Below are 15,824 nucleotides of genomic sequence, written 5' to 3' on the forward strand. Positions count from 1 at the left end.
TGGGCTGCCTCTCCGCCCACCTCCCTCCCACGCTGGCCGCCCCTCAGGAGGGGGGGTTGGCGAGTGGGGGATGAGGGGCGTGGCGCTGCAAGCCGGTCGCCCTCCGGAGCCCCAGCTGGAGCGCTGGGAAGGGCGCACAAAGCCCCGCGCCGCTCCAGCGCCACACCCCTCATCCCCTGAGGGGCGGCCAGCGCGGGAGGGAGGTGGGCGAGCGGGGGATGAGGGGCTTTGCGCACCCTTCCCAGCGCTCCAGCTTGGGCTCCGGAGGGCGGCGGCTTACAGCTTGCCCGCCGGCGTGCAAGCACCCGCCCGCCTGCCCGTGGGCGGGTTGGGGAGGGGGTGCCCGGTATGCCGGTGGGCTCGCGGGGGTGCCCCTGGGGGGCGCGGCGCCCTGGTGCGCCGCGCCACCCAGCCCCTATGACGAGACAGCCCTGATGCTAAGCATGATTCAGATGGAGGAAGCCATAGCTGTGGGACCACTTTGTAGTAAAGAGTACAAATGTTGAACAATGATTTGTAGACTGAAAGGAATTGACTCCCCACTCAGTGGGCTCTGGGTAAGTCCCCCCAGAAAAGAAGGAGGTGCATGCGTTAGATGAAGGACTATTTTATTTTTCAGCCAGTCCTCAAATTATTATGGGCCATGAAGTCTTCAAAGGTCAGTAGAGAAATGCAGTGCCCCATGAACAAAAAAGCAGCAAGGAGGAAAATTCACCTTCAAGAAAGGCGAACTCCATCTTGTACCCAAACAACTTTTTGTTCTCCAAGTCCTAGTCAGATCAGACTTGCACCATTGCACATGTGTCACCTCTGCTTAGATGCCACTTAACATCAAAGCACAGTTGCTCAGGCTTCACCTTGTGATGGGAGCATGGAGTGAACTGAAACTAGGTCATTGTAAAAAGGGCTGACAGCAATTTCTGCTTGCTTTACAGCCTAGAGAACAACAGAAACCCTGAGAAAAGGGCAGCCCCTTTTGCTCACAGATGCTGAAGATGCTCAGTATATAAGGATAGTTGGCTAATGGGGCTGAATCCCTCAGTGGCACAATTTTCAGATATTTCAGATTTGCACGTCTTTCAAAAAATGGAAAACCTTTAAGCAGCATACTAACCCTGTTGCAACAAACCCAAGGGCAGTGTATCTCAAACCTGGGTCTCCAGCTGCTGTTGGACTACAACTCCCATCATCCCTAGCTAGCAGGACCAGTGGTCAGGGATGATGGGAGTTGTAGTCTGAAAACAGCTGGAGACCCAAATTTGAGAAACACTGTAGGAGTCTTGGGGCACCTGAGAGATTAAATAATTTGCAGCATGAAATTTTGTAGGCAAACCTGCTTCATCAGATGTATGTTCTGGCCAGCAAACGCCTGTGCCACAATATCATTGTTAAGTCTTTAGAATGCCACAGGGCACTCAATTGCTTTTGTTTACGGGGTGATCTTTGAATGCCCTCTCACAGCCTGCAAAGTTTCTCTTAATCCTCACAGATCTGAGGATTCCCATATTTTGGCGAATGGAACTTATTTCTATTTGACCTAGATCTTAGAGAGTCTCCTGAATTCTTCCTGTTAACTGTTGAGTCCCAGTTCTAGCAAAATCTATTATTATCTGGATCATTAAGCCTGAATGGAGCTCCACATTGGGAGACCTGGGCATGATAGTCGTTCTTCCATTTTTGGATGCTGCTGTTTACATTAACACACAAGGAGCCCAGGAGACAAATGCTCTATCTAGGACAACAATTCATAGCCAGACTATCATGGGACCAGGATGATCTCTACGACTAGCCCTGAGTTAGCCAGTTCTGTTAACTGAGCCACTTCTCCAGTATTTGTATTTTCTGGGCCAGCTATAATTGCTCGGTTAGTAGGTTTTTAAAAAATAATAATAATAATTCAGCCACGTTGAAATAATTTTCAACAAATCCAGCAAGCAATTTTAGAGCTAGAAAAGAGACTCATCTTCACAAAAGAGCAGAGAGCAACCCACACCTTATTGATGTTTATGACAAAGCCTAAAAACTTGAAGGCATTTTAGAAAATGCTGATAGATTGAAACAAATTGTTTTCACCTTACATAGTTGTTCAAAAGAACATATGAAGCCAGACCTTAAAAATCAGACTTTGGAGCAGGGATGGGGAATGGTAACCCCAGGGCATGGGTAGGCAAACTAAGGGCCAGGGGCCGGATCCGGCCCAATCACCTTCTAAATCCGGCCCGCGGACAGTCCGGGAATCAGCGTGTTTTTACATGAGTAGAATGTGTGCTTTTATTTAAAATACATCTCTGGGTTATTTGTGGGGCATAGACATTCATTCATTATTTTTTTCAAAATACAGTCCAGCCCCCCGCAAGGTCTGAGGGACAGTTGACCAGCCCCTTGCTGAAAACGTTTGCTGACCCCTGCCCCAGGGCCTGAAGGTGGCCCTCCAGAATTCTCTAGCTGGCCCTTGGGGGACTCTCATAAGTACACAAAAACAGCCTGCTGAATCATCTACCTATCCTACTCATACAGCAGTCAACCAGGTAACTATGGGAAGCAAAACAGCACTCGTCCCTCCTGAGGTTTCTAGCCACTGGTATGTAACTGGTACTTTACTTTCTCAAGGCTCCTAATAAAGATCTTGTAAAAATGAAGCCATTCTTTGAATATTATTTTTAAGAACACGAGAACAGAATGCCCACTGGGAATGATGGACTTAGACACCCCACCTTGGATCTTGGGCATGCTAATTAGGGAGCAATTGAAGACAGCATAAATTATGCTATTCTAAATTAAACTGGCATAAAGTACACCAGATCCAAAATCCATTCAGGAGGACTTCTGCTGTTGGCTGAGCCAGACAAAGCCTGGCAAACAAAAAGCAAGCCTGTAAAATGGAGTTTGGATGACATGTAGATCTAGCCTTAGTATTGTGCCCTTTCTCATAATTAAAGACATACAGTAGTACCTTGGTTCTCAAACATCTTGGTTCTCAAATGCCTTGGTACTCAAACAACTTGGAACCCAAATACTGTAAAACCGGAAGTAAGTGTTCTGGTTTACGAACTTTTTTCGGAAGCCGAACATACTCCGTTTTGAGTGTGACATTTCCGATTTGAGAGTTGCACTTCTGTTTTGAGTGTTACACTGTCTGTCTGTTTTTGCTATTTATTTTGTGGTTTTGTTTTTGCGGCTTTTTGTTTTGTTTTTGTGACTGTGTGGAACCCAGTTCAGCTACTGATTGATTGACTGTGTGACTGCAGTACATTGTTTATTGCTTTCATTTTATGGATCAATGGTCTCATTAGATAGTAAAATTCATGTTAAATTGCTGTTTTAGGGGTTGCTTTTAAAAGTCTGGAATGGATTAATCCATTTTGCATTACTTTCTATGGGAAAGTGAGCCTTGGTTTTGGAACGCTTTGGTTTTGGAACAGACTTCCAGAAAGGATTAAGTTTGAGAACCAAGGTACCACTGTATATTATGCAACCAGAGAACTAGCATCTTTCTACATGACACCACAAAGTACATGTGAATCTCAGTTGTACTGTGAGAATGCTGTTAGTGTAAGACCAAATTTGCTGTTAATGTAAGAGCAAGGAAAAACAGGAGAGCATACTGTAGCCAATGATGGTTTTACAACTGCATTAGGTGTAGATTTAAAGAATGCCAAATTTAAGTATCAAGCGTGAGAATCACCCTGTCCATTTTCAGGCAAGCTTTCCTATTCACACTGAGTGATGATTAGGCACACCAAAACACAAAGGACATAAAGCTGTATATGAGAATATCAGACTTATATGATGCTTATTATCTTGGTCCATTCCAGAAGTAGAAAATACCTGAAGCATCAAATTGAAAATAAATAATTTCAACATTCACCACTGATCTTTGGAACTCACCGTATCATGATATATGAATGGCCAATACATTCAGATGACTTTCCTCAAAACCAATATTCCTGTTTCAGGAAAGCTGCATTTCCCCCTGGCACTCAAATACCAATACTGTATTTTGATGCTTGAAAAATACACTTCTTTATCATAATTTAAATTAGAAAAGAAATTACTAAGCAGGGATGTGCTAGAAGGATATAAAATTTTACAGTGTGGAGGCGGAAATATATATTTTTAACCCCTTAACTGATAATACTAGAACCCTGTCTCATCCAATTAAATTCATTAGTTGTATGCTCCAGACAGAAAAGTACTGCTTCATGCAACAGAGGCCTAACATATGGAATTCACTGCCGCAGGATGCCAAGTTGGCCACTGGCTTAGATGGCTTTAAAATTAAATTAGGACACATTTATAGAGAACAAATCAATAGCTAAATGGAATCTGCAGGTGTGAGTGTCATTGCTTACAAAGCCAAAAAAGCACCATCTATATACAGGAGGGAGAAAACAGCAGATCTGGGAAAACCAGGGGTTTGCAGAGTACAAAAAAATCTCTTTGAAAAAGAACTCTAAGAAGAAACCCAAAACAGTTGAATGAAAACTGAGCGATAAAATGCTGGATGACTGTTGGAAGGGGGGAATATAATATTAGCATGGGAGCACCCCATGCTGCCATATTTTGTTGCAGACCCAACCCGCTTAGGAGAGCAAACAACTATGAACTTCAGGGCCGGCCCAACACATTTTGGCACCTGAAGCGGGCCACAAAATGGCACCTCCCCCACCAGGGGGGATGGAAGGGGCCCTCTCTGAATCACCCAGGTGGGTGCAGAACCCAAGAGACCTCAGAAGGCAGCCCCCACTATTTCCTATCAAGGGGTACAAGGAGACCAGAAGTGCCTCCTATTTGTCAAGAGGCTGCTGTAGAGGTGGCACTGGGAGGCAGAGCTATCCAGGAGGTGGCAGATCCAGTCTCCAAGGATCATGCCACAGCCATTGCTGCCACTGCAGCAGCAGCGAGCAACACATTCATTGGAGGCCTGATCTGCTGCCCCTGTGTATCCTGCAGGCTGAGGCGATTGCCTCACCTTGCCTCAAGTGTGGGCTGGCCCTGATAAGCCTTCGGCGAAAGTACAACTCATAACAACATAAGAGACTTGATATATCAAATCAAAGACCCATCTAGTCCAGTTTCCTGTTTCTAATTTTGTTGTTGTTGGTCTTTATATTTTCTACAATGTGCCCCTGGAATTCATTCATTCATATATAATATATAACCTGTTTGCCTGCTTGCATTTCTTTTGCCAAAGTTCATTGGTCAAGCTCATTACTGCCTCCAGCAACTGAACAGCCTCTCCTGATTCACATGACAGAGTTGGGTATCAATCACATACTGATGACTCTATACTCCAAATCCCTGGAAGGCTTCTCCCAGTGGCTTCATATGGAGCCCTACAGATCCCTACAGCCCCAAAGCAAGGGGGTCAAGCAGAAGCCTCCTAATGCTACTCTCTGGTTGCAATCCTGCAAGTAGCACTGGAACTGCCATAAAATGGTGCCTGCAGCTTCTAAACTGCAGAACCCCTCCAGGATGATACTATAGTAGTCAATGATATTGAAAGCTGCTGAGAGATCAAGGAAGATCAACAGGGCTGCATTCCTGATTTACATTTTGCAACAGGGCTGCAAAATGACTTACGTTTTCCCAATGTAAGTCATCGATCAGGGTGGCCCAAGGTTTTCCGTGCCAAAGTCAGGCTAGAAGCTTGACTGAAATAGGTCTAGAAAACCATTTTCCTTTAGGCACATTTGAAGCTGGCCAGCCACCACCATCACTTTCATCACCTTGCCAAAGAAGGGGACATTAGTGACAGGGTAGTAGTTGTCCAAAACCTCTAGGTCCTGGGAGTGCGTCTTAAGGGCCAGGTCACCTCCTTCAGGGCAGCGAGCATTACACCCCCTCAGAGCAAGGTATTAACAACCTGCTGGAACCATCCATCTTGTAAGACATGACAAACAAGGCTCAAGAGGGCATGTGGCTGGCCAGACCCCTGCAAGTCCTGTCCGCACCCTCATGCTGCAACAACTGAAACTGATTCCACCCAACTCATCTCCAAAGTGCTCTGGGTGCTTCAGAATGACCTGCAGCAGCTGTGCCATCAAGTTCGGAGCAGATGCAAGGAGCTTTGCCTTCAAAGTGCTTTGCAAATCTTTTCACAGCAGGTTTCTGAGGGATCTGCCTGTTTTTGCTAACTACTGGGCAGTGCTGAGCTACACAGTTAAGCACTTTGTGAAGTTCCATTGATTTGAACTGTGGAAATTAGAGCACATGCTGAACAGTCCCACAGAAGAAACAAAACAAAATAGGAAATTCTTTCCAGTAGCACCTTAGAGACCAACTGAGTTTGTTCTTGGTATGAGCTTTCGTGTGCATGCACACTTCTTCAGATACGTGTAAGTAAGTACAAAGTGATGCACACTGTGGTAAAAGCAGTTGGTCTCTAAGGTGCTACTGGAAAGAATTTCCTATTTTGTTTCGACTATGGCAGACCAACACGGCTACCCACCTGTAACTAGTCCCACAGAAGCCAATGGAGCTTCAAGGTGCTTAAATATGCTTGGATCATCTTTTTAAAAAATCTGGACTTTGCTGAATACAGGAACACTTTAAAAATAGAGGGAATTAAGAAGTGAGGTTACCTCAAGAGCTGTACAGTAATGCTATTTAATTCATTTATAAACGAGCAGAGGACAGAGCGAGCATCAAGGCAGTCACGTTTGCAGATAAACACAAAATTATTTGGGATGATGCTAATCCAAGCAGACTTCAAGTAGCCTCAAATAAATCTCTCCAAACTGGATGATTGGGCAGTAAGATGGCAAGTAAGATGCAGTTACAGGTAGCCGTGTTGGTCTGCCATAGTCAAAACAAAACAAAACAAAAAAAAATCCTTCCAGTAGCACCTTAGAGACCAACTAGTTTGTTCTTGGTATGAGCTTTCGTGTGCATGCACACTTCTTCAGATACTGTGTAAGTAAGTACAAAGTGATGCACACTGTGGTAAAAGCAATGAGGGGGTTTGAACAGATTATGCCTTTCCAAGAGGAGATGGGGCCATTCATGCTGAATAACTCATTGAAAAATAATATTCAGCAGTATTTTTTTAAAAAAAGACAAACTGTCAGTTCAGGCTAATTCAGAAAGTGTTGGAAAATTCAAATGTCAGTAGCACTATATATATATATATATATATATATATATATATATATATATATATATATATTTAAAATCAGTGTGGCTACTATTTAAGAGCTGTAGCTTCTTCAGCTATGGGGAAAGGTTAAAATTAATTTAGGCTTTTTAATTGTCACACACATACCTTGCAAGACGGGCAAGGTATGAGTGACCTTTATAAAGTTCTGAGAGGTGTGCAGAAAGGGGTACATATGGTTTTTGCCCTTTCCCTTTCATGTAATACCAGAACTCAGGATAACCCAATGGAATTGATCCGTTTCACGAACAGATTAAAATAAGTACTTTGTCAATCCAGAAATATATGGCTGGCCACTGTTATAGCACCAGACTAGATGGACCTTTGGTTTCATCCAAGCAGGGCTGCTGTTTAGTTCTTGATGAAAGGTGTGAGGCTCAGCCTGGTGTAGACATTATGGCAATTTGTGACCTTTCCCTCCTCATTTTGTTTCTCTAAATTGTGTTCAAGATTGTCTCTTTCCTATGCAGATCTGAATGCCTCCCCCTCTATATTTTTTTAAGTGACACACATGGACTGGCTACCCTGTGGGACAGTGGATGTTGCTCTGCATACCAATCAGGAAATGTGAACTAGAATGCAAAAGCATCCTTTTTTTCATTTGGAAAGCTATACGTAAGAACAAAGTTTATGACCACTTGTAAAAAGCTGTCCTTACATACTTGTCTTTGGAAACCTCAAAGTAATAAATAAGAAATATGAAATCCCTATGCTGCTACATACTTCATCCACTAGCATCATTACTGCCAGATGCATGATTTTAATATGAAGGAAGCTTGCTTACCTCTTGCTATTTACAGCAAGAGAGGGGATGGTTTATACAAGAAGAATCCTGTCCCAAGGACAACATTATATTTTTCTGGTCACTTCTAGCTCTAACATTTCAATAAAACAGACACACAAAAGTTATGCACAAAACAGGATCTATAAGTAACACAGAAAACCTGACCTTTACAGTGTCCAAAACATCTCTTAAAACAGTCACATCAGAGTTCTTTCCCCTCCATTATGAGCCCCTGATCAAACATTTTCTCGCAAGCAGTTCAAGTCAAAAGACACTATGAAATCTTGCAACATGAAGTATTTATCACAAAATTTGGCTTCCCTTCCAGGTCAGAAAGCATTTCACTCTGCAATGCATACCAATCAGGAAATGGATCTAATTATTAGAAACCAGCTCATAACGGCAATGAAACCTAGCCCCACAAATCCTTAAAAATAAATAAATACAAAGCCAGATACAAACAATTGTATTAACAAATATGGAGGAACTGACCAATTACCTAGCTGCAACGAACACCTTCAAGAGCAGGGCTGTAGATGCCAAGGAGGTATCATAACCAGTCTATGTAATCATAGACAGGTGGTTCAAGATTTCCCCAACTGCCTTTTCAGTTGTTGCTCATACCTTATAGGCATAGTATTTCACCTCACAATTCAAACACAAAATGGTCTCACAGACACCGTCCTAAACCCTCTCACCAGCCAGCTATAAATCTTCCCCAAACCTTCTGCGTTGGATGCTTCTGATACAGTGGGAGAATGGCAGTTTTGTAGGTGTCCATATTTAAGAGAACATTTTTTTTCTAAGGAGATTTCCGTGGGAAGGAAGTATTGATCTTTCAGGAGTAGGGAAGCTTTATATGGAACAGCGTGAGGGAAATATGTGCAAATGGAAGGTCGGGAACAGCGTGAGAAGCTTTAGTTGGGGTTGTGTGTATATTGTGGGGAGTGCGTGTTGTGTCATGCTGTGGGAAGGAGACAGTGCCCGAGGGAGATGGTGCAATCTGTAGCTTACAGAGGTAGGAATCTGTGCAGATCCCATTATCAATCATATTCAGGGAAGTGGAAAGAGGAAGCCAGCAGGCTTTTCCCCAGCAGGGAAAAAAACACGTCCTCCTTTCTGCTTGAGCAGCTGGTGTTCCAAAGGCAGCTTGGCTCCCTTTCCCTCTTCCAAGAGTCATGCACTAGCCATAGGCAGGTACACCTCACCTGTTCCAGAAGAAGGAGCAGTGGGAGGGAGACGTACTATTGGCACCCACCTGCTGGTACACGACTTGCCATGTCACAGTCTTGAGAAGAAAAAAAGCCCCCCTCCCCATCTGTCCCCTGCCTCTTTATGGATGGGCACGAAGTGGGGTAGATGAGAGAGGATCTCCCATTTTCTCTATTATCTCTCTCACCTACTCAACACACACACACACACACACACACACACACACAATTCACCTTATGTGCTGGGGATAGGAAGGATGTTTACTCAGATCCTTAGGATGAAATAGCTTGCGGATACAACTGAGAATGACGAGAGCCTCTCTCTTTGGGCAACCACCCCACACAGAAGGGGAGGGAGAAGGGCCATCGGGGCCGTGGGGGGGATGTTGAGGGGCCCTTGATCTGAAACGCAGGCGGTGGGCAGAGTAGGGTAGAGCAGTGCCCATTGCCCCCCAACCTCCCCTGGCGGCGAAGCATCTCCCATTGCAAAGGGCGGTCGAGATGGTGGCGGGGGGAGCTCCTGTACCTGAAATTGGGGGGCGAGGCGAGGTGCAGCCCCAAGAACGGGGAGGATCCGGTCGGGGACGTGGCTCCTTTCTCTCTCTCCGCCATTCTCCCTCTCCATGCAGGCGGGAGGCGAGAGGGAGGGGGATGCTGAGGTTGGCAGGCAGGCAGGCAGGCACGGCGGAGGGAGGGCTCAGCAGGGCAACCAGACAGCGATTATTTACCGGCGAGGAGGGCGGCGGCGGCGGCGGGTGGGTGGCGGGGAAGGGGGTGAGCGAGGTGCGGAAGGATCAGCAGGAGGAAGCCGGTGGGGCCGTGGGGGTAGAAGCGAGTGAGCGCGAAGAGGCTCTGCTGCTGATGCTCCTCCGAGCCAAAGCAGGTTCCCACCTCTGTGGCAGCAGCGGCGGCGGCGGCAGCTGCAAGGCAGATGTCGTCGCCACCCCACCCCACCCCACGGCTGGATGCAGCAGGCCGGCCAAGCCCACCCACCACCACCCGTTTCCCGCCTCCTCTTGCCAGGGGGAGTTGCAGCTGCAGCAGCAGCAGGTGAAGCGGGCCGCCCCCACTAGGGACAGGCAGGCGGGCGGCCTGCGCGGCGGCAGACCCAAAAGGCGCCTGAGCAAAAGCAAGCGGCGCAAAGGCGGGCCTCGGGCCTCTGGGGTGGGGCTTGCAGGGAGGGGAAGCTGGAGGAGGAGCTCGCTGGGAGTGGCTGGGAAGCAGGTGGGAGCGAGAGAGGAGTCGCCCGAGCCAGAGAGCTCGCTGCGCGCTGCGCGTAGGAGCCGGGCCTGGCCCTGGGGATCTGTACCTGAAGCTGCTCTAGAGAGATCTATGCGTCCATATTCGTGTACGCGTGCTTTATGTGTGCAGATAGAATCCCCCCTTCACTGCGTGGCGTTTTCTTTGTAGTAAAGGGCGGCCTGTAAGTTTCGCTCAGAAATCCCCTAAGTACAGCGCCACCAGCGTACGTACATTCATTGCACGTTCATTGCAGAGACCAGTCTCTGCCCCCACAAAACTTAGTCTAAATACGGACAGGGCAGGAAGGCGACAGACGTGCGGAAACGCGAACAACCAGGCAGGAATGTGAGGAAATCAACTGGCATTTGAGGAGGCAGGCAGCCCTTCCAGACGATCTCCTTATTGTGCTCCCATGACCATTGGTGCCCATGACAGTATGGGGTGGGTGGTTATACACGATCGCAATTTCAATACTATTTACACCTGCAATGCAAAAAGGTTTGGGGCAGACATACTGCTTCACTTCCCATCAGTGCGCCTCCCATTACTTTCTGCTGCCTTCCTGTAACTTCATACCACAAATGTTTTGCTGGGTGTTGTTTTTTTGTCCCACTTTTGTTGCCATTTAGCCCCTTCCAGGTGGTAATAATGCAGTAACATTGGGGAAGCATCACGGAACAGCTAATAAAGTAAATGGGATGTGGATGGTCCTGTATAAATCCACCTCCAATGTGCTATTATTGTATCCACAAAAAATTACAGAATACACCTGGCTGCAGCTGCACTGGTTGACATTTCATTTCCAGGTTCAATTCAAGGTGCTCATGTTAGTGTTTGAAGCCCCAAATGACTTAGGCCCCAAATAGCTGGAAGACAGCTGAACATGGCTGTCTTTCTTTCTTGGAAGTATGGTGGCCCAGGATAGGGCTGTGGCAGCCCCTCATTTGTGGAACTCCAAACAGGTGCATCTAGCAACTTAATTGTACAGCTTTCACCATATGCTGGCAATGTTGGACGGTTAAGGTGTTTTTTTCTGGGACCCTTCTCTTTCATTGAATTCATATTGTTAGGAGTTTGGGCAGGGAGTAGGCTATAGGCCAAGACTGTTCTAATCCCTGGATCCAGCAAGTGTTGAAATATAAGCAAGGAATCAAATTCATGGTGAGGCGATAGCCTAGATCAGAGCTTTCAATACTTTTCATGTTGGTGACACACTTTTTAGACATGCATCATTTCGCGACACAGTAATTGTGTTTTAGTAGCAAACGTTAAACATACTCCTTTGCAGCCCTGGGAGGAGCACGGGGAGCATTCATGCAACACGTCTACACACTTCAGCCAACACACTAACGCGTCGCAACAGTTTGGAAAGCTCTGGCCTAGACCATTAAATGGAGTGGTTTTGTGCTAGATGGCAAATGAGGGCCCCCCTCCCTCAAGCGGCTGGTAGTTAAGATATCCAAAGCCAAGAGTTGAAAGTTATGTGACCTGGAAGCTAGAGACACTGGAAGAAAAGCTGCAATCTCAGAACCAGGGAGAGCGCCGTGACTGATTTCTGTTTGAATTCAATGCTGGGAGAAACAATGACTTTGTGGAGTGTTAATGCTGTGAATCCCTCCATTGTAAATTCAGGTTGTATATATGTGTAAATAAACCATATATCATAAATACACCAGTCTCTGCTGAAAATAATAATAATAATAATAATAATAATAATAATAATAATAATTTATTTGTACTCCGCCCATCTGGCTGGGTCTCCCCAGCCACTCTGGGCGGCTTCCAACAAATATTGTGAAAGAAATACCCTGGGTATGTGCCTGGAACTCCTAGAATCTCACACTGCTTGCCTCTGGCAAGCTTATTATTATTATTATTATTATTATTATTATTATTATTATTATTATTATTATTATTATATCCCCCTTTCCCTGGCAGGACTTCAGGGCAACTTACAGGTTAAAAAACCCACTAAAACAGGGGAAATTAATTAAAAAAAACAATTAAAGATTGACAGAATTAAAACTATATGTATATATAGAATCTATTAAAACAATACTAATAATGACAAGACAAAACAGCACAGCACCAGCTCTTCCATTAAAAGCAGTCAGTTCCCAAAAGACTTGGAAGAAGAAAGTCTTCACCTGCCAAAAGAAGGAAAATGAGAACTCCAGTCCAGCTTCTCTAGGGATTTCCATAGTCGCCAAGAAGGCCCTCTCCCATTGTACTACCAAGTGCACTGGTGAGGGTGGTAGGACCGAGGTCAATCCTTTCTGATATCTAGCAAGAGCAACCTGTCCTCTCCAGGCAACCTCATGGGCAGAGAGGAAAAAGGAGAAGGGTGACCCAACCCACCAATGACTTTGGTCCACTAGTAAGCAACACCCCACTCTTTACTCCTGAGGGAATGCGGTCCTTGACAGCACAGAGATTGTCCTACCACCCCCAATTTATATAACGTATGTAGGTTGTGAAGTATTTTGCATTCTCATACTTGCTTCATACACACTTTGTAAGTTGGCCAATTGTTTTAGCTGTGAAGGGCTCTTTGGCAATTTTAATAGCTGCCCAGAAGGGAGAAAACAAGCAAGTCTATCTTCTTCGATGAATATAAGGTTCAGTATAATTCCTCCCACCTGCCTGCTTTCTCCTCTAAATACTCATTCTGATAGTTTATTTAAGCCATTTATACACCACTTAAATATTTATATTTCTAAGTAGTGTACATTAAAACAATCGACAGAAAATTGGGGGGGGGTGTGTCATAAAACTAACCACTCCTTTGAAATGCCTGCTAGAACAGCAAAGTCATGGCCATGTGCCTTAAGTTCATCAAGGAAGGGACCTGCCTAATTTCAGCTGAACCTTCCACAGCCATTCTGATTTTCTGCTTTACATGCATAAAATATATGGAGCGTTTATTTGATTTCAGCTACTGTTTTTGCTTTCCCTGCAGCATTGATTTATCAATATCCTCTGCTCAACTTATCTTACAGGTGATTAAAAAGTAGCCTGGTCTTCTTCTGTAAGATGCCGTACCAACAGGCTAAAAAATTGCTTCTATCTGTGGGCTCTTGAATGGAAAATAACATAGCGTAATTGACTTGCGAGGTGGTGTGTTGTTCGAAAGAGATTGAGTGTTTGGGTGGGGAGGAAGGCTCATTTAATTTCAGGTTGTATAATGACAATAAAAGTATCATCATCATCATCTATTTATCCAAGGAGTTTCTCAATACTGTTTATTTGTACCCTGATGGACTTTTGAACAAGCAGGCTAAACCCTTAAAAACAACCCATCCAAAAACCCTTTCATCTGCCACACAGCAGCTGTGTTGCATATAGCTAATCTATTTGCTACTTAGAATGACCTAGGAGGGATAGTATTTGTGCAAGTTCAGTAGCATTGTCTTGTTTGCAATACTGGGTACCTATTCATTTGCAGTCCATTCCAGAAAGATTAAATATTACTGCTGATATAACTGTTACCCCATGGTAAGGGACTAATTAACAGCAGCAAGTGTTACTGTTTTCTTTCTACCCACGGCTGAGCAGCCAGTGAACACTTCGGCACAAATTTTTGATGCTCACAGGTTGCTACTTGTTGCTTCTGTACCCCCAGCAGAAGCACGTCATCCTTTGAAAATACAATTTGCAGCCTCCAAGGTAAGTGACAAAAATCCAATGTCTTGGAAAGAACTGAATAGCTCCCAGAATTTCTTATAAGGATTAATATTAACAGCAGTCAATATGAAGGCTGTGGGCAACTAAGGAAGTGATCTGCATGTTTGAATGAATTTAAGGGGCATTCATTATTTCCATGTTTGAATTTCAATCCCTTTCAGGATTGCGGGAAATATATTATTAGAGCATGCAACAAAATCCATAAATTATGTAGAGAAGAAATTGATTTTTAAACTTAGTTACAAAGTATGGTCTGCTTAAATAATTTGTGATTACTGTTGAGAAATCTGAAAACAGTAAATATTGGAGAAAGGAACTGGGCTAAGACTACAAGGCCTGGACAGGAACTGAACTACTGGTATATACAGTACAACTTAGAGCTGTCTTTGATTCAGTTTCATTAAGAACCAACCTCTGCAGATTTTCAATCTTCTTGCACTACAGGAGCTGCACAAGTGTAAATGAAAACTGATTCTTGTACCTCAGGGCTACAGCACATGCATGTCCATTTTGTAGTAGTTTACTCAAACCACCACAATCCTGCATCCACTTCCTGTGTGCTATATTTTAGGTTGTAAATATCTCAGGCAGATTTGTTCACTTGTATTTTGTAAAGCACTGTTGCACACTGATGGCACTATTAATAACTGATCAATGTTACTAGCATGGTTTTTCTATTATTGACCTTTGCCTCATGGAAGACAAAATCCTTTTGTCTTAAGCCTTCCAAAACTATTTTCCCTGCATTTTTATTTTTATTTAAAAACAAAATCTGAACATTTATGGAGAATGCATCTGGAATGTTGCTGGGCATGTTTTGCCACCAATATTTAAACCACGGGTCCCTCCAGATGTTGTTGGGACTCTACTCCCATCATCCCCAGTCAGCATGGCCAATTGTCAGGAATGATGGAACATCTGGAGGGCAACACATTAGCCACTCCTGGCAAAGGGGAAGAAAAGAAGCACTATGTTGTTCCAGAATTGTGCACTCCATTTCCAGACATCAAATACAAGGCAACCAGTCCTGGATTTGCTGGATTTATTAACAATTCAAATTAACCGAGACAAGAAATTAGGGGATAAATACATTTATAAAACAAGTTAATAGTTACAACACAACTGTAAAAGCAAGAATACATTTTAAGGAACTGAAGTCACAGTTTGAATTTGAAATTAAGGAAGTGCATTTCTTTCTTCTGAAGTAGGAAATAGGGCTCACTCCTTCATCGCTACTTTCAGTTTCACTAAGTATTTTGGAGACAGAACACCGGATACTGTGGATTATACTTGTCTGTCTGCTAGGGAGGAGCCAGAAATGATGGCTTAGGAAGTAAGGACACCCAACAAGAGGCCTGAATAGGCAATCTAGTTTGTTTGTGAAGTGTGTCCAAGGGTTTCAATGAACAAGTGTATTGGATAAGCTTTCAGAGAAGTGTTTTTGAAAGTGGTTTTCACATGTTCCCCAATTAGAATGATGGTTTCCCCATGTCTTCAAGGTGTCATCAAAGCTGTCCTTCACTGTCTCAACATTCAACAAGTCTAGGTCACCCATTTTAACAGCGTTAATGTTGTAAAAAGAGAGTAAACCATTAGGGCATTATATAGCTTCATACACTGCTGAGAATCCATCTGTGATAAGCTTCTTAGACTCTAACCTCTAACAGGATTGAAGTGCTTCACACAGGAAAAAATATTACTCAGAACAGGTCGTTATATTATATGAGACCTGCTATATAAAGCAATC

At 44.3% G+C, this 15,824-nt stretch overlaps 1 protein-coding gene across 1 annotated transcript in view; it reads right to left on the reverse strand.

Annotated features, from left to right (window-relative positions):
* The window catches only part of MAPK8IP1 (mitogen-activated protein kinase 8 interacting protein 1), a 60,106-nt gene extending 50,147 nt beyond the window's left edge, over positions 1–9,959 (reverse strand). The window contains exon 1 of the mRNA XM_033149244.1: positions 9,678–9,959. Within this exon, the coding sequence (XP_033005135.1) occupies positions 9,678–9,763 (86 nt within the window). The 5' untranslated portion in view covers positions 9,764–9,959. The remainder of the gene's footprint in view (positions 1–9,677) is intronic.
* Between the last annotated feature and the right edge of the window lie 5,865 nt (positions 9,960–15,824).

The sequence above is a fragment of the Lacerta agilis genome, chromosome 1, assembly GCF_009819535.1.
Source record: "Lacerta agilis isolate rLacAgi1 chromosome 1, rLacAgi1.pri, whole genome shotgun sequence".
NCBI lineage: Eukaryota > Metazoa > Chordata > Lepidosauria > Squamata > Lacertidae > Lacerta > Lacerta agilis.